The 23,773-nt window shown below is 48.6% G+C and overlaps 1 protein-coding gene across 1 annotated transcript in view; it reads right to left on the bottom strand.

Moving 5' to 3' along the window:
- The window catches only part of LOC110597411 (E3 ubiquitin-protein ligase RNF213), a 53,572-nt gene extending 42,305 nt beyond the window's left edge, over positions 1–11,267 (bottom strand). Inside the window, 8 exon segments of the mRNA XM_078029831.1 lie at positions 24–79; positions 663–894; positions 4,567–4,764; positions 6,121–6,380; positions 6,909–7,249; positions 9,352–9,563; positions 9,859–10,014; positions 10,260–11,267. Coding sequence (XP_077885957.1) covers positions 24–79; positions 663–894; positions 4,567–4,764; positions 6,121–6,380; positions 6,909–7,249; positions 9,352–9,563; positions 9,859–10,014; positions 10,260–10,318 — 1,514 coding nt within the window. The 5' untranslated portion in view covers positions 10,319–11,267.
- Between the last annotated feature and the right edge of the window lie 12,506 nt (positions 11,268–23,773).

The raw sequence follows: 23,773 nt of genomic DNA, 5'->3' as shown, positions 1-23,773 counted from the left end.
GCTATACCAGCTGCTCTACTTACACATCCTGATAGATGTCCATGAGGTGCATCAGCATTTTGAAAACATTCTCAACATGCTAGGGCAGGAAAGAGAAAGGGAAATATGAAAGGTCCAACTAGGAAACAGCTGTCTGTGCCAAGAAGGGGAAAAAGGCACAGGGACTCATCCTGTTCTCCCTGTATTCAAGCCTTGAAGGGCTCAAGCACCAAACTTCATTTTCAACCAGTGAAATGCACACTGTAAATTTATGCCATTTTCCTTTTTTTTTTTTTTTTGGAAGCAGGTATCAAACCCAGGGCTTTGCATCTGCAAGGCAAGTGCTTTGCCATGAGCTACATCTCAGTGCTTATCTCATTTTCTTTACCCCAAAAAGAAAGACAGTAAGCATAAAATGTGTGACATCCAGAGTGCCTTCTAATACTCATATCTAACAAATGGCTACTGTTCTCTTGTGCTCTATTTACTAAACAAGAATCAACTTTGGAAAGTCAAACTTTCACCCTAAGAAATAGGGATTTCTTATTTCAATAATTTTCTTATTATTTCTTGGCACTTCCACCAATCTGCCCTTCAGGACAGAAGACCCACATGCACTCAATGTTCAGTTGTAACCTGCTTTTGCTAAGAAAGGACCTGACACCCTACCCCCAAAAACAAACCTCCAAGAGATCTTCTGAGATCTTAGAGATCTTCTGAAGCCGTTGCAGCCTGTAGTGAGTCCCTAGGAAAGAGTCCAGGACGCTAGCAGGCATGAGACTCAAGTATTCATTGGAGTTTTCCATATAGGGAACCAGGCTTTCCAGAGGCAGCAAACTGAACCAGGATTGAAAGAGATACTCATCCATACTCAGCAACTGCTTCTTCCTCTCCATGAAGTTAACAAACTGGTTCCTGAATGAAGAAACCGGGACAGAGACCAGGGCAGCAGTGAGAGCACTGAACAGACTCAAGACAAGGAAAAGCAAAGCTGGGAAGGTCCAGAAAGCTCAGATTTTAATGATGATATCAATGCATCATCATGTGGAAACAGACATACAGAGTGAATCAGATGAAAACTGAACAGAATAGCCAAGTGTATGGCACATCTGTGATCCCAGCAACTCAGGAGGCTGAGACAGGGGGATTGAAAGTTCAAGGCCAGCCTGAGCAAATCAGTGAGGCCCTGTCTCAGAATAAAAAATAAAAAAGGGCTATGGATGTGGCTCAGTAGTTAAGCACCCCTGGTTTCAATCCCTGGCACCAATAAATAAATAAATTTAAAAATAACAAAAATAAATAAAATTAAAAAAAACAAATAAATTTTAAAAATCATTTCTATTTAGCTTTCATTTCAAAAGGTTCCTAAAATAGAGAAGAGATGAGAACAATTGAGCTTATCGCCTTCAACCCTAAATATGGCACCAGGCTCCCAGTGGACGGAGAGGGCAAGGGGACAGGACACTCCACACATGGCAGTTATCAGTGGTGGAAATGAGTGCAAAGACTGCTTTCATGCTTAATTCAGATTTATTTTAAGTTTTAAGTTTTATACTTCTCTCTTAAATTGGATTTAAATTATTTTTTTGTGGTGTTGAGGTGGCAACCTAGGGCCTCGCCCTTGCTAGTAGGCCTCTGCCACTGAGTACAGCCCAGCCCCCTACAATTTTTCTTATGTAGGTTGTGCTTTCCATGTTTTCTCTGAAAAACCTTTCCTCACTTCAAGATGAGGTTATTTAGAAGCAGCATGCCATTAACACATAGGCATGTAAGGATTTTCCAGAGAGCCATCTGCTCAGCTGTGGTTAGGAACCTGCACCCTAACCACAGCTGAGTACTGAGTAGTTACCACCTTAGGGTACTGAGAGTGGTCCAGCTCAGAATGCAGCCTGTCTTGCTCCATGTTCCACAGGCACACCTGAGAAGGCCATGTGTCCTGTCATGCAGGGCACTAAAGCCCCTGGGTGACACCTGGGTCTGGTTTCTCTGCAGCTTTCTCCCCAGTGTCTGTACCATATTCATTCTCTAGCCATTTGCTCCACCAGTTCCTGAAAAGGAGGCACAGAACTCCACAGAGGTACAGATCTGCCTGTTCCTCCTCTCAGACTCTTGATTGGGGACTGGATTTGATTCTCCACCTATTCCTCTATAACTCCCGCTCTGACTTTTTTTATTTTTTGTGGTGCTAGGGTTGGAACCCAGGGCCTCAGCCAGCTTTTTAAATTGGTGGAATGCATATTGCTTAGTATTTCAGTTTATCATTTATTTAGCTTGGAGTTTTGCATCTCTGAGTCCCCTTTAGCCTCTTGAAGTGCAGTTCTAAGTGGGGAAAGGGGTGTTCAAGCCCTTCCCTCGCCCACCCTGGGGCCCTGGCAATACCTGGAGACACATGTGCCTTTAAGAACTGGGGAGGGGGCAAGACCAGCAGCACCTTCCAGGTGGGAGCCAGGCACACTGCTTGACACCCTACAGTGCATAGGATGGCCTCCACCACACAGAATGGCCTCGTCCCAAAAATACAACAGTGCTAAAAGTCAAGAAATCATGCCTAGAATTACGTTAGACAGTGGATTTTTAAAATTAATTATCATCATGATTTTATTTATTTATTTATTCATTTATTTATTTATTTATTTATTTATTTTAGTAATGGGGAGTAGTGCACTCAACCACTGAGCCTCATCCATGGCCCTTTTTTAAATCTTATTTTGAGATTTTAAAGTTGCTCAGGCTGGCCTTGAACTTATGATACTCCTGACTTGGCCTCCCAAGTCTCTGGGATTTCAGGCATGTACCACCACACCTGGCTTAAAAGTTAGGTTTTTTTTTAATTCTAGTAAACATAACCTAAATTTTAGCATTTCAACCATTTTCCAGTATTTGCAATGTGTCAATGACATCACATTGTCACACAACCAAACTCTAGAACTTTTTTCATCTTGCAAAACTGAAACTCTATCCCCATTAAAGACTAACTCCCCATCCCTGGCCCCTGGCAAGCCACACTACTCTGAGTGTGAGGATGCTAGGGACTTCATGGGTGGAATCACATGGTAATTGTCCTTTTGTGGTCTGCTTTGGTTCATTAGCTCAATGTCCTCAGCACAGGTCTGCACTGCAGCATGTGACTGAACCTGTCTCCATGTGAAGGCTAAGCACTCTGTATGAGTGCCACCTCTCCCTCCTCCATTCACCCTTCCACAGTCCCTTGGATTCACTGAGTCTTTTCTCCAGCTGCCTTGGAGAAAGTCTTTCTTTTGTGCCCAGCAGCCATGACTGTGTTGGATGTGAATGGCCTGCCCCTGTCCTCCCTGGAGTCTTTAGGTAATGGGGAGTCTTAGGCAGCACTCTCTGTTCTGGGAAACCCAGCACAATCTTTCCATCTTTCCTCTGGCCTCTTTCTCCTCTTTCTCCTCTTTTCTCACCTGGTTTTCACCCACAGACCTCAGAAGTTCTGTTCTACTTTTCTCCCCTCTGCTCCTTCTCTGTGTGAGCATGATATTTCTACTGCCCAGTCCCCAGTCCTCTGGTTCTTGGCCCCTTCCCCGCTGCTGTCTCCAGGTGGCTGCTGAGCCATCAAGAAGAGTCTCCTTCTGTCCTCCAGGTGTCATCTGTGGCCTTCCGACTTGGCAATTTTCTTAATACCCATGGTTTCCAATGCTCTTCTGAAATTTCCCAACTGTTCAGAACATGTTCCAATTTTTCTGAAGGTCCTTTAATAAATTCCTCATGTTTGGGGCTATCTGTGGGTTTCACCCCCCTATTTCCTCCCTGGCTGTGCAGTATGAGGGAGAGGAGCCAGGGCTTTGCTGTAGCTTAGCGAGACTCAGATCATGAAAGTTTTCAATCCTTTGACAGAAGGGCCACAGTACCCCAGGCAGAAGCCAGAATCTGAGTGTCCACAGAAAGTGGCTCCTATCTCCTGCTTCAGCCTTCAGCAAGCTCTGTGCATCCACATCTCAGGAACAGTGACTTTTCCAATTTTCAGTCCCTCTCCCCACTGGATGGCCACTGTCTTGTACACACTGCAGGGCCCAGTGAGCCCATGGTCATTGTCTCTGTACTCTTGCCCACCAAGACTTCCACACTCCAGGAGGCCTGAGCCTCCCACCTACAGGATAGCACATCATTCTCACAATTAGAGAGCAGAGAGTGTGGAAGTCCTCTGCTTCGCCTAAGAATTATGGCCAGCAAAAAGAGGATCTTGCTCCAGCCCTGCAAAAATGCAATCACCACCCCTCACCTCAGGTAAAAGGCAAGGTCAGAGGCAAGATCATGAACTAAGGTTTGCAGTACTGGGGGCTGTGTCCTGGGACACACAGAGGTGCTAAGTGTCTGTCACACATATGAGTAAACACACATTAATACAGTCATAAGAGAAAGACTGCCCAGCACAGTAGCCACACCGGTGATCTCAGTTGCTCCAGAGATAGGAAGATCATGAGTTCAGGCCAGGCCAGGCAACTTAGCAAGACTGGTCTCAAAAGTTGAAAATTTAAGAAAGGACTGGGGATGTAGCTCAGTGGCAAAGTGCTAAAGAATCATTATTCCAAGAGGCGCTTATATAAATGCAGCTTTACAACTTACTCATTTAGCCATTTTTCCTGAAACTGAGAGAAGGAGATTCCCTTAAGGGCAGCCCAGATGTCCTCAGGCTGGCTCACAAAGTCCTTTCTTGGAGGAACCAGCTGCATACAGTAGTGCAGGACAGGGAGGATGCCCAGCCAGTGGACGACTCTTGCGTCTATGCACCTTTGGCACAGGTTGACCAAGTACTCTTGCCATCTGGAAGGGAACCAAGACCTAATGTGACCTGTGGTTGGCTGTGTCTGACCTGCCCTGTGGTCCAATGTCTCAGGAGAGCAACCAGCAGAAGTAGCAAGTGGCGCACCTGAACCGAGTTCCAGATCAGGAGACATAGGGTGGCAAGGGGGACAAGTTCCCTAGACCCCATCCCAGTGCACCAGAATGTCATGAATCCCAACAAACTCCCATGGGTGTCGTTTCCACCTACACAACAGCTGAGGTATTGAGGCCCTTGGTTTCCAGCCAAGAATTCACACAGGGCCTAGGGTTTAAACCAGGCAGTCTGGCAAAGGTGAACCTAAACACAAAGCAAACTTTTTTCTTTGTTTTGAACTGGGAATTGAACCCAGGGACACACTACTACTAAGCTATGTTTATAGCCTTTTTTATTTTGAGACATGGTCTTCTTTAGTTTCTGAGACTGGTCCCAAACTTGCAATCCTCCTGACTCAGCCTCCTGAGTCACTGGGATTACAGGCATGTGCCACTGTGCCCAGCTACAAAGCCACTTTTTAAAAGGAACAATTCATGGTGTGTGTCTCACAGGCACAGAAATAGATGCTTCTTCCTTCTCTCACACCCTCACACAGCTGTTTGTAGATTTCCTAACCAATGTCTCTCTTTCACAGAGGCCACAGCAACTGCCTGGGTCTTTAAAACTTAGGAAACCAACAGGTACTAAGAGCTCAGGAAAGGCTGTCTGATTTTACCCAAGCTCAAACCAAGCAGAAGCAGAGGAGACCCTGATTGTCTGAGCATAGCAGCTCAGAAGAGGTCTCCTCAACCACATAAAAGGCTGTGGCTGACCCAGCAGGGGCAGTATGCTTCCAGAGCTACCAACACAGGTGGGACAGCAGGAACAGCAACCCTGTGGTTTCTGCAGCATTCCTAGGTGACATCTGCAGGCAGGCCTGGGCCCCAGTGCTAAGGCATGCTGAGCATGAAGAGGAAGGTCCTCCCAGGAACACTTTTGTCATGTATTTTATATTCATTTATTTTTTCCAGTTGCCCGGGCTGGCTGTAAGCTCTTGGGTTCAAGCAACCCTCCTGCCTCAACCTCCCAAGTATCTGGGATGACAGTGTTGCCGTGGTGCCTGGCTCTGTGAAGTTTTTTGAAGTCAGGATATTTGGGAGAACACAGAATTTAACAACACTAGCAATGAAACAATGCCAGGAAAATGACAGGAGCAAATGGTGACATGACTGTGGTTTTATTTTTCCCAGTGTGTGCACAGCCTTTCTCTAACAAGCACTTAGCTCTGTAATCAGATAAAAATCATGATAAATGCCTATGAAACCTCTGACCAAAAAAACAAAAACAAAAACATGGGATACCTCTCAGATGTGCCCAGGATGTGGTGGAGTTCACTGTGTAGGACATCTGGAAAGCAGGTGCTGGGGCAGAGGATGGAGCACAGTGAGGTCAGGTCACCCTCTGATAAGCAAAGTTTGGTATCTTCCACCAGGAAAAGGAGGACCAAGCCTATTCTCATTCTGCTCCTCACAGGCCAGCCTTCAGGCAGGGCATCCCCACTTCTTCCTTCCAGAACCGGTTTAATCTGCTTTTTCAAACACTCCCATAGGTGTTTTCTCACCTGATGCAGGGGAAAAAAGAGGCACCATGGAGTGCATGCCCTGGAGGCTGAAGGATTCTTGGGCAGGGGATCAAGGCCCTGAGGAAGGGGAGCTCTGGGGAGGGTCCCACCTCCCTCGCCTCCCCAACTCCCAGGCACGCTGAGGTTCTGGAACAGCAGAAGCACAGGGATGCTCAGTCCCAAACCCTGCAGTGAGGTGGGTCTGGGAGACCCCTGGATGCTCCTGAGAGCTCAATGTCAAACTCAGAGAGAGCGCCATCTCTGTCTCCAAGCCACAGTGTGGCTGAAGGGGCAATGATGGGCTCCACCCTTTCTTTCAACTCTGCCTAGGCCTTGAAAGAACTCAAGATCAGTGCTGGGAGTGAGGCTCAGAAGTGCAATCAGGAGGAGGGACATGGGGGCAGGGGATTCCCAAGAGGTGGAGCAGGAAAAGAAGGAAAGGAAAGGTCCTCCTGCCCCCTCAGCACCTGCCCCAGTCAGTCACAGGGTCTCCTTACCGGTAGTAGTCAGGGGACCCTACCCACCCACACCAGAGCTGCTGGTAACCAGGGGAAGCCTGATACCTCTTCCTCTTCGAGGCCCAGGCTGTGCCAGGGCTGTGCCAGGGCTGTGCCAGGGCTGTGCTTTCCCTTCGTAAATCATAGGCACTTGGACAACATGATAAAACTGCCGGAACTGGGTGAAGCATTTCTGCAAGTTGACGAGGTTCCAGGTCTGAAGGTGGCTGAAGACGCGGCCCAGCATGATCTCAGCTGCTATCTTCTTCCCCTTCACCACCTCCTTCTTCATATTATTAGTGAAGAAGTTCTGAAATTTCTGGAATGTCCCAGGAGGCTTTGTGCAAATTATATCATCATATTGATGCCAGTCTATGGGTGATAGCAAGAAAAATGTCACATTTAAGATCTCAAAACCCACCAGCCCAAGGCACCATCCCAGAAGACAAACACAGGGGCGTAGCTGGGCACAGTGGTACATGTCTTTAATGCTAGTATCTAAGGAGGCTAAGGCAGGAGGATCACAGGTTGGAGGTCAACCTCAGCAACTTAGGGAGGCCCTGACTAAAATATAAACAGACAGGAAACTGGGGAGCACAGTCAGAGGATGAAAGAACGGAAGGAAAACAAGAGGATTCTGGTAAATTGAGGCAATCAGAACTCACTCCATCAACTACCATGGCCATGCCCCTAGAGACAGAAATCCCAGACAACCCACAGTGATGAGCTTAAAACCAAGTCTCTGCTTAGACATGCAGTTCAGAAAGCCTGGTAAAAGCTTTAAACATGACCACATGCAGGTTAAACATTTATTCCAAAATTGCATCTCTCATTAGCAAGTGAGTCCTGTTCTGGTAAATGACTTCAGAGTACCTACTGGGAACAGAAACACTCACTCCAAAGAGGACAGTGAAGATTACCCAGCAGACACAGAGATACTAGCAGGTGCCCACTACAGGGCAAGCACTGAATTCAAGTCTGCTCTAAAATCCAGCTTGCAAGAGACAAAATTATAGACCTAGAAAATCCAGTGACGTCAACTGTAAAATATTAGAAGACAAAAGTAGTTAGCCAAGCACCATGATGCCTGGCTGTACTCCAGGCAATTTAGGAGGCTGAAGTGGGAGGATCAAAATTTTGAGGGCAGCTGGGTAATTTAGCAAAACCTGACTCAAAATTTAAAAGAGCTAGGGATCCAGCTCAGGGGTAGAGGATTTATCCAGCATGCATGAGGCCCCAGCATTGTCAAAAAAAAAAAAAAAAGTAAGAAATAAAAAGAAAAGAAAGAGAAGAAAAAAGACAGAAAACTTATAAAGTGGTCAGAGGTAGCTGAGCACCATGGTACATTCCTGTAATCCCGGTGACTCTAGAGGCTGAGGCAAAGGATTGCAAGGTCAAGGCCAACCTTAGCAACTTCAGAGGCCCTAAGCCAATTAAAAAATAAAAAGAGCTGGGGACATGGCTCAGTGGTAAAGTGCCCCTGGGTTTAATCCCTACTACCAAAAAAAAAAAAAAAAAGCCCTATGTGTAGAAAGACACACACAAATAGCAGTGAAATATTAAGACAGGTGCTGAGCAGGACTCCTGAGGCCCAAAGCAGGCACTGTGCACACTACTGTCCCATTGGTTGGTCCGGCCACCCCAGCTCTACCCTGTCCCTGCCAGGTGACAGTTGGCCAGGGTTCATATGCTGATTCAGGCATGGCCTCCTCTGGAGCTTCTCCTGACCCTACTCCAGCCCCTTGCTTTGTGGGACTTGTCAGAGCAGAAATTCCATCTTTGCTTGTGGAATTATCTGATGAAGTCCAGTCTCCCCTAAAAGCTGAAGTCCTCGGAATACACTATTGTTATTAAATATTAAGTACATAGCCAGGAGGCATGGTGGACATATAGCCTCTCAAGAGGATGAGGCAGGAGGACCTCTGGAGCCCAGGTGCTTGAGGTCAGCCCAAAAAACATATATATTTTTTTTAATCCTAGGCCCTGGGGGGAGCTGAGGACAGGACTGGGTGCCCAGGCAGGCCAGGACAGCCAGTAGCTACAGAAAAGGTCACATACAAAGAGCTGCTAGAGGGCCTGAAGTGGTGCAGAAGGTTCTTTCCAAGGATTCAGCAAGTCAAATGTGGAAGCCAACCAAATGCCACCAACAAAACGTGACAAATAGCAGAGAACCACAAGGAAGCTCTCGACACCCTGTTCTGCTTCCAGTCACCACCTAGCTGCCTCCAGAAAGGGCCAACCAGCAGCTCCCTGTTCCCTGCTTTGTCCCCGAGTCTGCCTGGGACCTGGGGACCACTCTTCCTACTGCCCAAGTCCTTCCTCTGGCTTGTCCTCTCTCCTTCCCATTTCCTCTCTCGCATAATTTAAACCACAGCAGGGGCAGCGCACAGCAGAGGACCCATGCAGACCAGGCAGTCTACTCCACACAGCAGCATACAAGCCAGGACACAGGTGTCACAGGAAAGGCCCTTTACCTCCGGAGCACAGGAGGGAGGACTTGACATACAGGCAGCGGTTCACGTGCTCGCCTGCCTTCTGTGGCTGCTCGTAGATGTACTCATACTCCACGGTGCAGTTGGAACCTTGGCCACAGTGAAGGACATACTTATAAGGGATGGCTCTATCCAGGCTCTGCCTGGGAATGACAATGCTGCCTTCGATGAGGGACCCGTGCTCATGTAAGTCCCTGCAAATCAACAGACACTGGCCAGTTATCTGGAAGTCTTACATCAGAAGATTTAGGTCTCAAACACTGGGAACATAGACCCAAAATTATAACAGACACTGACCAAGACAGCATGTCTAGAACAGGGCAGGGCTTTGTTTCCAGTTAGAACAGAAAAAAGAGCCATAGCGAAGCGAAACGAAGACATGCATGCTGGGAATATAAAACACACGCTCATCCAGGGATCAGGGTCACACCGGGAACTCACTGATCAACTCTAACACACTCTCAGAGGGATGGGGGCCGCGGGACTCACTCAACATAGTACATCTTGCAAGCGTCTCTCCACTCGGGCCATCCGAGCTCTTCTCCTCCCCTGATGAACACCGTGTGGAGCTCGGGGTCCAAGGTGACATGCTGGGGGATGATGGCATGGAAGTGCACAGTGATCCCCTCCTTGGGCTTCAGCCAGCTGGAAGAGAGAAGGAAGCACTGTGGTCACCAACTGCTCCTGGCCCAGCCCACCTCCTCTTTCTCTACTGGTATCACCCCTGGCTGCTGCCCATCACAAGCGGCCAAGAAGTGGAGAGTAGGGTGTGAGTCCCTGGCCTAGCCAGCCCGCCTCCCCTGAAACCCCTGGACTGAACTCATCCCAGCGGCCCTCAACAGGCACAGATGTCCTCCCTGTGCCTTGGGCCTGGGCTGGCGACTTGGTACCTTGTGGGGACAGCCCATGCTCTGGCCTTCTGTTTCTTCTGCTCCTTCTCCTTTGTCATAGCAGCTGTGTAATTTTTGTCACTCCCTTCAGGCTTCCTTAGGTCTTTGGGTTCTGAGCTGTGTTCACCTGTTTTTTCTCCAGGAGCAGCCAACCCGTCCTTGGTCTCACCCTCCTGAAAAGAGCAACCAAGCCCCAGCCTGAAAGGCTACCTCTAAGCCAAGCATCTCACAGCATCCCAGGTGGACTGTCCAGTCCTTCCAGTCCACTCCCATGGCCTCTGAGGACCCTTCCCCAACCTTGCCTGGCCCCTCCTCCCTCCCTCACTCCTGGGCACACTAGTTCCTTCCACTGCACCTGTGCTGCTGACATGAAGAGCTCACTTTGGCCTGGGCAAGTCTAACCTGATTTGATGTGGCTATGCCCATCAACACCACAGCAGGGAGCTGTTGGCACACCCATGGCCCTGGAGGAAGGTCCACACCAGGCACCTTGTTTCCAAACTCACCAGGGCCCAGCCCAACCCACATGTGAAATAGTGTGCGACCATGGTACTCAGGAACAGCCATAGCCCTTTGTGAGTGACAGCATCCCTCTACAGGGATGAAGCGGCCCTGCTTTCCTCATGTTCACAGCACCTTCATTACATGAGCGAGCTTCTCTACTGGTATTATAGTGAACCTGGAACACACCCAACCAATGCCCTGGAAAGTGAACCCCAAAAAGCAGACACCAAGCTGCCCGCCACACCACTAGTGTCTCAAGAACAGCCTGCTGATTGGCACAGACCCAACTTGGATGCCACTTGCCTGGTGAGAAGAACCCTGGGTGGCTTGTGGATGTCAATAGAGAGACTTTCACAAGAAAGAAAATCTGGGAGTCAGGGTGGGCAGGCAGGATGTGCAGCACAGAACAGAAAGATGGTGCCCCCCCCAAATGACCTGCCACGAGGCCCAAAACCTGAGTGGGTGCTGCCACCTCACAAATGGCCCAGCTCAGCCCCTTCAGCAGAAGCATGAGGGCAACCAGCTGATCCAGGGCTAGTGGGAGGCTCAGCAGCCAGGCACACAGACTACCTCCTCAGTGACACCTGTGATTTGATGGTTTTTATTGCAGCCATCCTAATGTATGTGGAGGAGGTCTTGCATTGCCCAGGAGGAAGCCTGGGAGCAGGCACCACACTCTGGGTGTCTGTGAGCTGGAACTGAGCCAGGGAGTCCCCTCTCCCCTGCCGCCCTGTGCTCCTGAACACTGGCAAGGAGCTCCCTCCCATAGCTCTCCCTGGGCTCCAGTGGGAGTCCCTGACCATAGAATAATTCCTCTATGTCTAATGCCTCCCAAAAGCTGATCGGGCCTCACTTCCAAGGAAGAGCACCTGAAAGCACCTGCCAACCAACAAGCACTCACACATGGGTCTTGTGGCACAGTGGAGGAGCACCCAGCCCTGTACATCAACACAGAGACCCCGAGGAGAGTGGGACCCACACCTTGCCGGCCACAGCTCCTGAGACACATGCGTATTGGGTCTAGGGCAGGGAAAGGAAGGTGGAGGCCAGGGACCTGGAGCCTGTAGACTCCTATGGGGACAGACCAGACCCATGCCAGGGGTTGGCTGAACCCCACTGACCCTGGGCCCAAGAGGCAAGGCTGCTCCTCCTGCAGGGAGCGCCCACTATCCAGGCTCCAAGCTGCACACTCCCAGCCTCCCAGGAGGCCTGATGCTCTGGAGACTCTGAACTTATTTCCTCCATTGTAGAGACACACATCCTCCAGGAAAACAGAAGAAAAAGGAAACATGCTGCCTGGACCTTGGTGCCTCATCCAGGAACCTCCCAGCAGGAGGCCCGCCTGGGTCCCTGGGGGACCTAGGGCAGAGATGGGTGGTCCACAGCTCTCAAAGCCCTCACCCAACCACCTGTCTGTGCAGAGATCCCAGCCTCTCCCCCATGCCTTCATCCATGGGACCTCCAGGCCTGGGTTCCTGGCAAAGCACACAGTGACCTTGCTGGCCCCATGGATTCCTAGGATTCCTACCCTGGTCCTGCAGCAGGTGGAACCACCTGGAGAACCTCCAAGTGGCTGAAAGGAGAGGCCTTCCTTTGCTGGGAAGCCAAGCCCCTTGTGTCCTGTTTCAGTTTCTAAAAAAGTTCCCGAGGCTCTGATCCTCCTGCTTCTTGTCTGATTCCCAGCAACAGTAGGAATCAGTGGCATTTGGTAAAAAGGCCTCATGCCTGTGTTGTGTTCTCAGGCAGATCCTGGTTCTGCTGGCAAGTGGTTCTGTTGCCCTTGGCCAGTCCCAGCCCCTCACCAAAAATGAAAAGAGGGGCAGAGGGCAGTGGCCTTTCAGGGAGGCCCTGCAGCAGGATGAATGTGGGTTGCCACTTCCCAAAGGTTTGGGGACTAAATGAAGCCCCTAAGAGTGCTGTGTCTGTCCCACCTGCCCTTTCCTGGCCACTGTCAGGGACCACCCTATCTTATTCCATAATTAATTTTAATGCTGGCCTCACAGCAAGCCTGTGAAGACAGGCTGGTGCTGCTCAACACTCAGACCCCTTTTCTGCACTCAAACCAGACCAGCAAGACCTCAACCACAGTTCAACCTGCACTTGGGTTCCAGAGGCTTCAAATCCTGTCTCTTCTTGCCACTAGCTGTGAGGAAGTGGGAAAGTTACTTAACTTCTCTGTGCTTTACTCTCAACATCTGTAGGACAGGGATTTATGATAATTTCATGTATAGCACAATGCTGGGCATGTCACAGCTTAGCAGCTTGGCTTTTTTAAACCCCTGGGACTGCAAACCCTCTCCTCCCAAGGTGCCAGCTGGCATTTGTTCTTCCTGGTACCCAGGGGGGGGGGAGCCCTGGCAGGTGGCTCCACCATTCCACAACTCCATCTTCACAAGGCAAAGAATCTACAGCCACTCAGGGTCCACAAGTCCCAGATGCTCAGGGCATCCTTGGGGCTGGGGGAAAGCAGTGCTGCCCTCTGGGAGCACTGTGCTCCATGAGCTCTAGGGCAGCAAGACAGGAGCAGGGGAGGCACTTGATCTATTCTGACTATCAGCAGGGAAGGCCCATCTGACAGCTTGCCCCCTCCTGTCCTCCTGGGCAGGCTGCAGGGACCTCTCCCAGGGCATTGCAAACCCACAGAGCCCTCCACCTCCAGCAGCCTCAGAAACCTTCCCAGACATCCTCTGGAATGTCCAGGGCCCTTCAGCTCAGCCGGAGGCTTCTCATCCCCAAGAGGGACTAAATTCCAGTTCCCTCAAAGAAAAGAGACTGGAAACTTTAAGCAGGAGCTGGGCCCCTGCTGAGTCTGCAAGCTTGCCCTGCTCCCATCTGCCTAGAAGGCATTCCCCACCTGACTCTAGCACTCCTTGCAACTTCCCTGGTCCTGGGACTGCAGGAGGCAGCCTCTCTCCACACTGGCTGCAGAATTTGGGGGCCTCCTCACAGGAGAAGTGCTGTCTCTAGCTGGGGAAGATCCTCCACCTCAGTGTCCCTTCCCCTACAGGTCTCAAAGGATGAGCAAAACTCCCCAAGGCAGTTGTTATAAACTGTGCCTCCTTCTCAGGTGACTATAGTCCCATTTCAGTTTCAGTTTCTAAAAAAGTGAGATTGCTGTAATCAGAAAGTTCCCCTGGTCAATTGACACCCAGCAGCAGTGGGTCCCCTGTGACTGCTCATGGCCACCGGTCCATCCCAAGTCCCACTCTGCCCTGGATCCCCCTCCATGCAGAAGACACTCCCTTCTCTGTCTCTGCCACCATCCAGCAATCTAAGACTGTAGCTCAGACTGCAGGCTAGGCCAGCTTCCCCAGACAAGCACTGAGAACTTGGGGTAGGTGGGCAGGGGGACTTGGGTGGAGTAGCAGCAAGGGCAGAACCTTGGCCCAACACAAGTGGCCCACAGAAGTGTGTAGAGCTGCTTGAAAAGCAAGGTTGGAGCTGGGTGTCACTGCCTAATATGGGTGCCTTAGTATCTCACCCTGCTCCCCTGAGATAGAGGATAAGACAGCTGCCCCATAAGTAGCCCTAAGCACAGGGGAGGGTTGGGTGAGTCTTATAGGGACAGCTTTATAGCACTAGAGTGGTGCTAGTGGACATGATCACCTCTGGCTGAGCACCGCTTCTGGCAGAGGTCAGCCTGTGCTAATGGGTTGGGTTTGGGGTTCCCAATATCTGGTGGGACACTGCCATCTATGGAGGATCACTCCTTTCCTTGGCCATGTGGCATCCAACTAGGGAGAGAGTCACGGCCACTCCAGGTTGAGGTCAATATGGCAGGCCTTGGCTCTTCCCTAACCCACGAATCCCAAAGCACACCCACCCAGCCACCACCCTCTTCTACTGGTTGTGCACATGAATTGCAATGGGTATGATATCAGTCCAGTACCTCCTTGTTCAGGACTTAAAGAGGTGTTCATAACTCCTGTTCAAGCCAGTCCCTGAAACCCTACTGTACAGGAAACTGCTTCAGAGAGGTGAGAAATAATCCAAGAGGGCATGATTCCTGTGGGTGTTTGCTATTCTGGGCTGGGCACATATCATGTCTCTGCCCTGCCTGGAAATTCAAACACCCACAAGAAAACTGGGAAGGGACAATCCATAAAAGGTAAGGAAACCTTCAGGAACAACTCCCAGGAGCTCCCCCTCCTTAATGCTGGCACTCGGCAAGTGCTGGAGGCACATGCTATAAGTCTAAGAGTGAGGCACAGGTAGGGTCTACCCCTCAGGGTCCTCAAGCATGTTAATACCTTGAAGATGAGGAACTCTGAGGCTTCACCACCTCCACAGCCTGCCCTTCCCTCTTCAGCCTCTTATGGCTCCAGGGCTGACCCCAATGCCCATGATGCCAAGGTCCTGGGAAAAACCACCCAGAAAGTTCAGGACTGAAGAAGGTAGCACAAACTCCAGTTCCCACCCTGAAGAGTCCTCTCTCTGGCCCCTCTTTTGAGTCCCTGAGTAGAAGTTCATCTTGTGAAATGCTCCTTCAACTTCACAAGAAGGCAGCTTGCCCTCTCAGCCCCACACTTATATTTTTGTGGGTAAAACCTGGCACAGCAATGCTGTCATGAGAGCTGGAAGAGAGCATGGAACCAAATCTAAACCTAGATACGGGAAGATATGAGTCACTGGGGAGTGGAGGTGTGAGCTTACAAGACTCATGACACAGCATTTCATCACTTTGTGTAGGGTCCCAATTTTGAAAAGGTGGAGAAATTAGAGAGAGAGGGGATGACAAGTCTTCTGACTGGGGAGTCACCATGGAAATCAGGAAGATATCAAACTTCCAAAATGTACATATTAATCCGGGGAACTTAGAATCTCTGGGGACCAGTAAAAACTCCTTCCCTTATAGAAGTTCTAATTCCTAGGGCCAAAGATACTCATGCCCTAAAACATAGACTGATCCAGAGAACCAGCTTTAAGATATGGCCAAGGGCATCATCCTACAAGACTGCCCCTGAGGTGCTCTTGGCCACAGGTATCCTAGCTTTCCAGGAGAGATTTTCAAGCTCTCTAAGCATGTCCAGCAGCAGTGCATCAACTTCTTGGGGGCTGCATGGACTCTTAACTAGTGAAGACAGCAGCGAGGACCTGCAGGAGCCCAAGATCCTTGAACTCCAGGATCCATGGAAGAGCAACAGAAATAAGTGCAGGTCAATTGCCAAGATAGAAGACAGAGTTGGGCAAGGTCAGAAACACAGGAAAAAATGTTTGCAGGAGAAGGCCATCCTGTGCTGGGGAATTGGGCCCCTCTGCCCTAGTCATGGAGGTAGGAGACACTATGCAGGGCAAGTTCTCCCAGGCTCCTTCAAAGAGGCACCTTGGGACGGATAAAGAAATTTCCACAGTATATTTCCTCCAGTAAAGGCAAGGGGCAGACAAACTCCCCATCCAAAATCATGACCCTCATCAACTTCTACCTAAAGCTGAGGGTCAGTCTCAGGCTGACTATTTACAGGCAACAGGGCATTGGAAGCCCAGCCACCCATGACCTCTGTTGGATGAATCAAAGAGCAGAAAATGAGGTTTAATCATGATCATTCTGCCTCAAATAAAAACATGGTCAAAGAGGTATCCCAGGCCCCTGTGGGGTAGGCAATCCCATTATTTCAGGGGTCCCTCCTCCATGGAACAAAGGAGAGTTATGGGACATAAGGCTTATGGTCACCAGGCCAGCCTCAGGGGTGACAGATATCCTGTGGATCAGAAACAAGGAAAACAGCCAGGCCTTCCTGACCAAGGAATCTGCACCTCTGCCCAGCCCCTGCCAGCATAGGCCCCGGGTTGCAAGCATAGCAGGCCATAATATCCACTGTCCAAGACACTGTGCTCTTCAGAGACCTATGTTGTCTGGTCAATATCAATATGCTTCTCACTCCTATCCTTCTGAGAAGAAATTTTTCCCATAATTCAAACCATACTGAGAAAAACTGTCCCCATGTGAGCCTAATCTTTGTTTGATAAAGGCTTTTTTCCTAATAAGGTGACAATTGCTTAATGATACTGTTTTGTTGTTGTTATTGTTTACTCAGACAGGCTTCTGTCTGTGTTGTGCTGGGTCATAGGGAAGGTGGTTGTGTCTGTTATTCATTAGAAGAGACTGCAGCCGTGGAGGTGACATTGAGTACCCACCCTTATGCCAGATCCCATCAATATACCTTAAGAATTCATGACTTGATCATTACAGAAATAATAGAATGCCTTTAGGATTCATCAAGATGAGGCAACCTCACAAGGACCCCACTCTAAGGTCTGAGTCAGCCTTTCCCCCCATCCTGTGTTTTGTGAGGCTGTAGAGATTGGTGTACAGGGTTCTCATGGGACTTAGTAGCTTCCTATGCCAAAAATGGGCTCAGGAAAGTTGGGGAAAGGGTTGTTTCCTGGCCCTGAGTTCAGAGATAGTCAGAGTCCTGGCTGTTGGATGTTTTGGTGGGGAACAGGGACACCTGCCCTTAGAAACCCTGCCTTATGGAGGCTAACATGGAGATGGGTCTTGTCAACTCCTTTTAGCTCTGGCTCCATGATGTGGCCATGTCACCTCTTTCTGCTCCTGCCATCATCACTCTGTAGAGCCATAATCAGGATGGAAATTTTAGGTCCAGGTGGGAGTACCTCGGCAGGAACTGCAGGTTGGCTGCTAAGGGCTGTGTCATTTATAGCACCCTTCCAATGCCCCCAGCCTGCACAAATATGCACACAATAACCATCTGACAGTGGGGCACTGTGGGCAGAGAGTGGGACATGGAGGATTGAAATGGAGACAAAGAAAGAGGCAGAGGAACACACCCTCCCACTACCAGCCACCAACCTGGGGGGAGGACACATCACAGACTCACCGTGGTTGCGCCCCTGTGCACCCTGCTCTGGCTCCCAGACCACAGGCCTGGAGAAGCCTTTTTAGCAATGACATAGGCTAGAGAGGAAGCAAACCCTTTGGTAGAGAAGATTCATTTCCTGACATTAACTGAATGAGGCTGGGTGGCTTTTTCTATTTATAGAAGGGATGAGTTAACAACTGGCAAAATTGCCAGGACCAGGGAACTCTAGCTGTGACTCCCAATTTGGTGATATTTAGACACATACATGGTTTTATCACTTCCTCTGCAGTGGAAAGATGGGACCTAAAAAGACCACAGGGGGTAGCCTGGGGTCACAAAGCAAGTTTTTCTAGGTTTCCAGAACTTATCCATAGACTAGAGAAGAGATGGTTCAGTTAGAACTTGTCACATCAGAGCAGTGACTTGTCCAAAACGTGGGAGCAAGCTGGATGGTGGGGGGGGGGGAACAACCAGGAAGGAGACTTCCTCCATCTCACTCTGCTTCCAGTACATGCTGCTTCTTCCCAGGGCGGGTCCACATGGGAAAGCAGGCAGGCCCCACAGAAGGAAGAGGAGAAGCCATGCCTGCAGAGTGTTTGAAGCTATGGCCCACCTGGGAAGGTAGCAGCACCACTCCAGCGTCCTCTGCCCTGTTTGTTTCCTGACAGAGAGTCCCATACTGGGAGGTGCCACCAATGCAGATGATATAGGTGTGGTCCTGCTCTTATGCCTGAAAGAACTCCATATGTAAAACTAGGAAGTCCCTCCCAGTGTAACCCCTGAGCCAGGTCCTGTCCCTTCCTTGATCATAATCGCCCCAGGATGGGCTTAGCATCAAGAACAGACCCAGATGAAGAATGGGCTAGAAGAGAGACAGGTAATTAACTCTGATCCTGCTGGGTCCTATCTGAGCCCAGAGAGGCAGGTTCTCCATGCAGAGGAGCTAGACAGAGACCCCAGGAATCCAGAGTGGATAATGCCACAGACAGTGACACTGATGGACAGCAAGAAACATGAGGGAGAAACTCTTGTACCCTGTATTGCTGCCAGCTTTCTCATCTATGAGGAGCAGTAATGCCAACAATCAGGAGACTCTACAGAGACCCATGAAGAGACTCTTCACAGAAACTTTTCACAGAATTTTGTCAGACACAAAACCCACAGACACATAGCTCTTCAGAGACCCAACTAAAAGATTCCCACAGAGACCACTACAGAACCTCCAACACAGCAGTCACAGAAACACAAGGAACTCCCTTAGAAATAACACCAACTTCAGGGTCCTCACATTGAGATCACACAGAACTCCTCGCACAGACCTCTCCGAGGGACCTCTGACAGAGACTTGTACCAAGAGAAACCTCAGAGACATAACACAGAGATCCTCCACTACAACCTTTCACTGCCACATGGTCCTCATGCAGTGATTTTTTCACTGAGACCTCCCACAGAGTTTCAGACCGTGGAGAAACATCTCCACAGAGATGTCCTACAGATTTTCTTAGTGAGGAATTATCACAGAGACCATGAAGAGATATACTATGAAGATATCTCAGAGAAACACGTGACTTCATAGAGGGTCCTCACACAGAGACTTTATACATACTTTACCAATTCTGAGAGAGTCACACAAAGATGTTACACAGGCACCTCACAGAGTTCCCACAGGGACTGAACATAGAGACATTTCACAGAGACTTTCCACAGAATCCCCACATCCACTCTTCCTTCCTCTGAAACTACTTGGTCAACTGGAAGCACAAGAGGGACACCACTAGCCTTTTCCTGCCCCCAGAATACCAAGACACTGAGACACTGTAAATATGGTCTCCCAAATGGTGTTCTCTCCTTGGGAAAATCTTTGGGAAATTCTGTTACTTTCTAATGCCATTGCCTCTGAACAAAACTACAGATTCCAAATGTAAACCTGCAAAATTTCTACTTCTACAGGTTTTCACTAGCTTCAACTTTAACCCAGAGTTTAGGGAATCACAAATTTTAAACATGAATAAAACACTGCCAGCCTCCAGTGACAGATATTTCCTTATTTGCCCAGTTTTAGTTAACTTTTCAAATTTTTAAATGTCATTTCTTTATCTCATGGGAGACAAGAACTGAATTCAGGATAGTTGATTAGTTTGGAAATACAATAAATACCTACAGTAAAAGGACTCTAGAAATGTAATGATCCAGGGCTGGGGTTTTGGCTCTGTGGTAGAGCACTTGCCTAGCACATGCGAGACCTTGGGTTCAATCCTCAGCACCACATAAAACTAAATAAACAAAATAAAGGTATTGTGTACAACTAAAAATAAATACTTAAAAAAAAAAAAGAAATGTAATAAACCAGCAAAGAGGCATCTGGACAAACGCCACCTCCCAGGAGCTGGGCACCCACACATTTTTCTAGCCATCCACACACACAAACACAGAATATGCAGAAAAGATGGAGAAGACTTTATGGAGTTACAAAAGGAAAGTGAGAAAGTAGGAAAGAAAAAGGGAAGCCTTCCACTAACAGAAAGTGTGCAGTCTCTCTCTCTCTTTCACACACACACACACACACACACACACACACACACACACACACCATGTTGAGGAAGTGCTACACACGAGGCACTGTAGTTAAAGTGAAATAAGTTGTGAATTAAAAGATAAAAATTTTCTGCTGCTATGAATTATATAATGCAGGGCAGAAAACACAAAAATAGGCACAGCCTCATCCAGCTGCAACTACAACAAGGGCCATAACCACTGGCTTCAGCAAGAGAACTGTCAGACCCTCTCTACACTGAGACTTCACCCTCTGCCCTCATCCTTCAGAACAGTGCCCCACAGGTGCAGCCCTAGAGCACATCACAGTCTTCTGAGGAGACAGAGGGCATGGCTCAATCTCCCATACCTGGAAACAGATTAGAATGTCAGAAATACAACTGGGACAGAGAGACCCCCCTGGATCCTCTGCAATATTCTCCTCATCAATAGGCAGCATCCTTCCCTTCCCTCCTCCTTCCTTTTTTTCCTGTTCAGAACCCCAAAAATCCCTACATAGAAAGCCAAGTGATCAATGCCTTCCTCAAAATCCTCCCGTGGTTCTCACCTAGTACCTCAAAGTCCTGCAGCGTGTGGCCCCTGGGGACCTCTGTGGCTTCTCTCATCATGCCCCTTTCCCATGGCAAGGCACTCATGCTAGGGTTTTCCTGAACCATTTTGGATGTTGTTTCTTTCTGAAACCCTCCTTGATTTCCCTGTGCCTAGAATGCCCACCCTTCCCTCAATGCTACAGGGCTCCTTCCCTTCTCAATGGGCTTATTCCTGAGTGCCCATCCCACAGATCTCCCATGGTCCCCAGGAGGGCCAGGTCTGTTCTTCCTGTCCCAAATACAGGATCATGGAAATGTGTGTGACAGAAAAAGGCACTTGGAATATGACCACAAGAGACTGATGAGTGCATGAATGGATTCCATGGGAAGTGGGAACTTGGGGCTAGAGATGACCTGAATTTGTCCTTTGAAACCAGGTAGAACCACTTTAATAAGTCATTTCCCTGAACCCAGAAACCTTCTATCAGCCTGGACTGATGCTGGTTTCTGGAGGCAGGAGATTTTGTGAGGCCATTGTGCAGAGGCTGCTGAATTTGTGGGATACTATATTACTCCATTGAGTAGCTGTAGAGTGTGGGCAGAGAGGCCTGGGGAACTGAAGGAATTGTGCATCCAGTTTGTCATCAAGATCAGTGGGGCCTGGTCCTAGTGTCCTGGAAGAGCCCAGCTTTGCTGGCAGATCTATCTGCCATTCTCTGTCTCCATCCTCTAGGTCCTCGGAGGCTATGGTGACCATTCTTGCTTTCTGTGCCCAGTGAGCCCATGAAGATCCCAGCTTGTCCCATGAGGTCTCAGTCACCCCTTTGCAGGATGATCAGGGTGGCTGAGTCCAAGTGCAGAGAACCTGCAGGCAGTGGGCATAGCTGGAAGTCACTGTATTGAGGCTTCAGAGGTCAGGGTAAAGTGGGGGGAGTCAGCCCTTGGCACAGGCCTTTGATGCATCCCAAGAGTCAAGTCCTGATGGGAAATGCCCTAGGCCACTGCCCAGCTTCCCCTTATGCCCTGAACTGCTCAGGTCATGGGACAAAGGAATAGTGATGACCTGGATTTATCTGTGCCCCGAGTCCTCTGGCTCCGAGCCCAGCTCTTTCATAGCACACAAGCTACTGGGGGCTCAGTATGTTCTAACTGCACTGTTCTCTCCACAGGAGCCCTACAGTCAAAAGTTGGCCCCAGAGGGATTGTGAACTGAGGACCCAGATCCAGATGTGGAAGGGTGGCTCTGCAGGGCTCCTGGTCATCAAGACAAGGACACCATGGGGGCCTGGCAGACTCCTTCTGTGGGGAAGGTTGTGCATGGTTTCCTTGAGTTTATTTTTAGTTCCCTATAGAGAGTTCCTGGCTCTTCAGGGTTTTTGATAAACTTCTGCATCTTCTGCAAATTAACTTTATCCTATTCCTTATTGTCATTTGATTTTATTTCCAATCCATTTTTACAGTTTGAGAAATCCAGTTCCTTCAGAGATTCACCCTCAATGACTCTACAGAATGCCTATGCAGCTATTGTTTTTCCTATTATTTACTCAGCATCTTCCCCAGACTCTGCCCTTGACTTCTGGGCCATGTACAGTGAGGACCTGAGTGTGTGACCATGAGGCATGAGTGTTCAGCTGACCCAGAACCACCACGGAGAGCCTCAGGCCCTAGGTGCAGAGGCCTCTGCTAGAGGATTTTTCCCTGGAGTGTGCATCTTGGTGCATCAAATAGACCTATAGAATAAACTGAAATTAAGTAACTACCAGCAGTAACTTGTGCTCCATTAAGCTTTTTTCTGTTCCCTTCTATCTAAAGGAGTATTTCAAGGAAAGCACTTCAGAGTCACAGCTGCAGCAGGTGCTGGCCTTCCCGGCAAAGGCATCATTTCAAAGGAATGTCTTAGGCAATGGAGATCAGCTATGATTCATGACCAGGACAGCTGCTTTAAAATGTCAGCAAACTTGCTCTACTGGAACTGAGCACAGCTATCACAAGATGGGAAGTTCATGTTGCAGGTAATTTTTTGGATTTTAGCAATCCAAACTATGAGCACAGTTTAACATGAATAATAATCATGAACTTCATATGTTGTGGACAGTGTCTATTTTATTTAATATCAGAAAAAATACTATACCTATTCCTGTTTATTTCCTTGCTGTCCTTTCAAATATGAAGGAAAGTCATTTCCATGGAATTATGGATAGGTTAATGAGACTGAGATAATCAGTCAAGAACTAATTTAAAAATGCTGAACTAATTGAAGACTTAACTAGAAGCTTTTAAAATATTTTTATCAAACATGAGGCTTTCTGTTTTAATTATCTTTTTTTTTCACACAAAAGGACTCAACCAGAACTATTATAAAGAAGAAAAAAGTTTATTTGACAGATAACAGTTTCAGAGGGCTTAGTTCATAGGAGGCTGGCTCCATTCCTTGGGGCTCGAGGTGGGGCAGAAAATAATGACTGAATCATGTGGCAGAGGGAAGCATCTTATATGGTGATCCTGAAGTAGAGAGACAGTCACTCTCATAATACAAAATATATACCCCATAGCTATGCCCCCCAATGAACCACTTTCTCCAACCATACATTACCACTTTAGTTACCACTCAATCAATCTCAATCAGGAGATTAACTCATTGATTGGGTTAAGAATCTGACAACCCAGTAATTTCTCCTCTGAACCTTCTTGTATTGTATTACATTATGAGCTTTTGGGGGACACCTCACATCCAAACCATAACACTTTCCTATTGCCATTTCTTGTTCCATTGCCTTCTCCTGTCCCATAGCCTGCTCCTCTCCCATCAAAATCTCTTGTCTCATTACCTTCTTCTATTCTAATGCCATCTTCGGTGCCATTGCTTTCTCATGTCCCAGCAATCTAAGTCCATGTTCTCTCCATGTGTTCCATGTCATCCCTCTCCTGGTGGTAGATGGCTGCCAGAATCTCATGCCTCTCCAAATCTTCACACAGGGAATTCCAGAAACACCATGTTTGCCACCCACCAGATGACTCATTCTGTGCAAACAACCCACTCTTACAAGTAGAGGCCAAAGGTATCTCTTTCATTATCTCTTATGTACAGAAACTGCAGGAGATACTG

This window comes from Ictidomys tridecemlineatus, chromosome 13, assembly GCF_052094955.1.
Source record: "Ictidomys tridecemlineatus isolate mIctTri1 chromosome 13, mIctTri1.hap1, whole genome shotgun sequence".
Classification (NCBI taxonomy): Eukaryota; Metazoa; Chordata; class Mammalia; order Rodentia; family Sciuridae; genus Ictidomys; species Ictidomys tridecemlineatus.
Note: the sequence above shows the minus strand (reverse complement) of the source record. Positions and strands in the feature narration are given on the sequence as shown.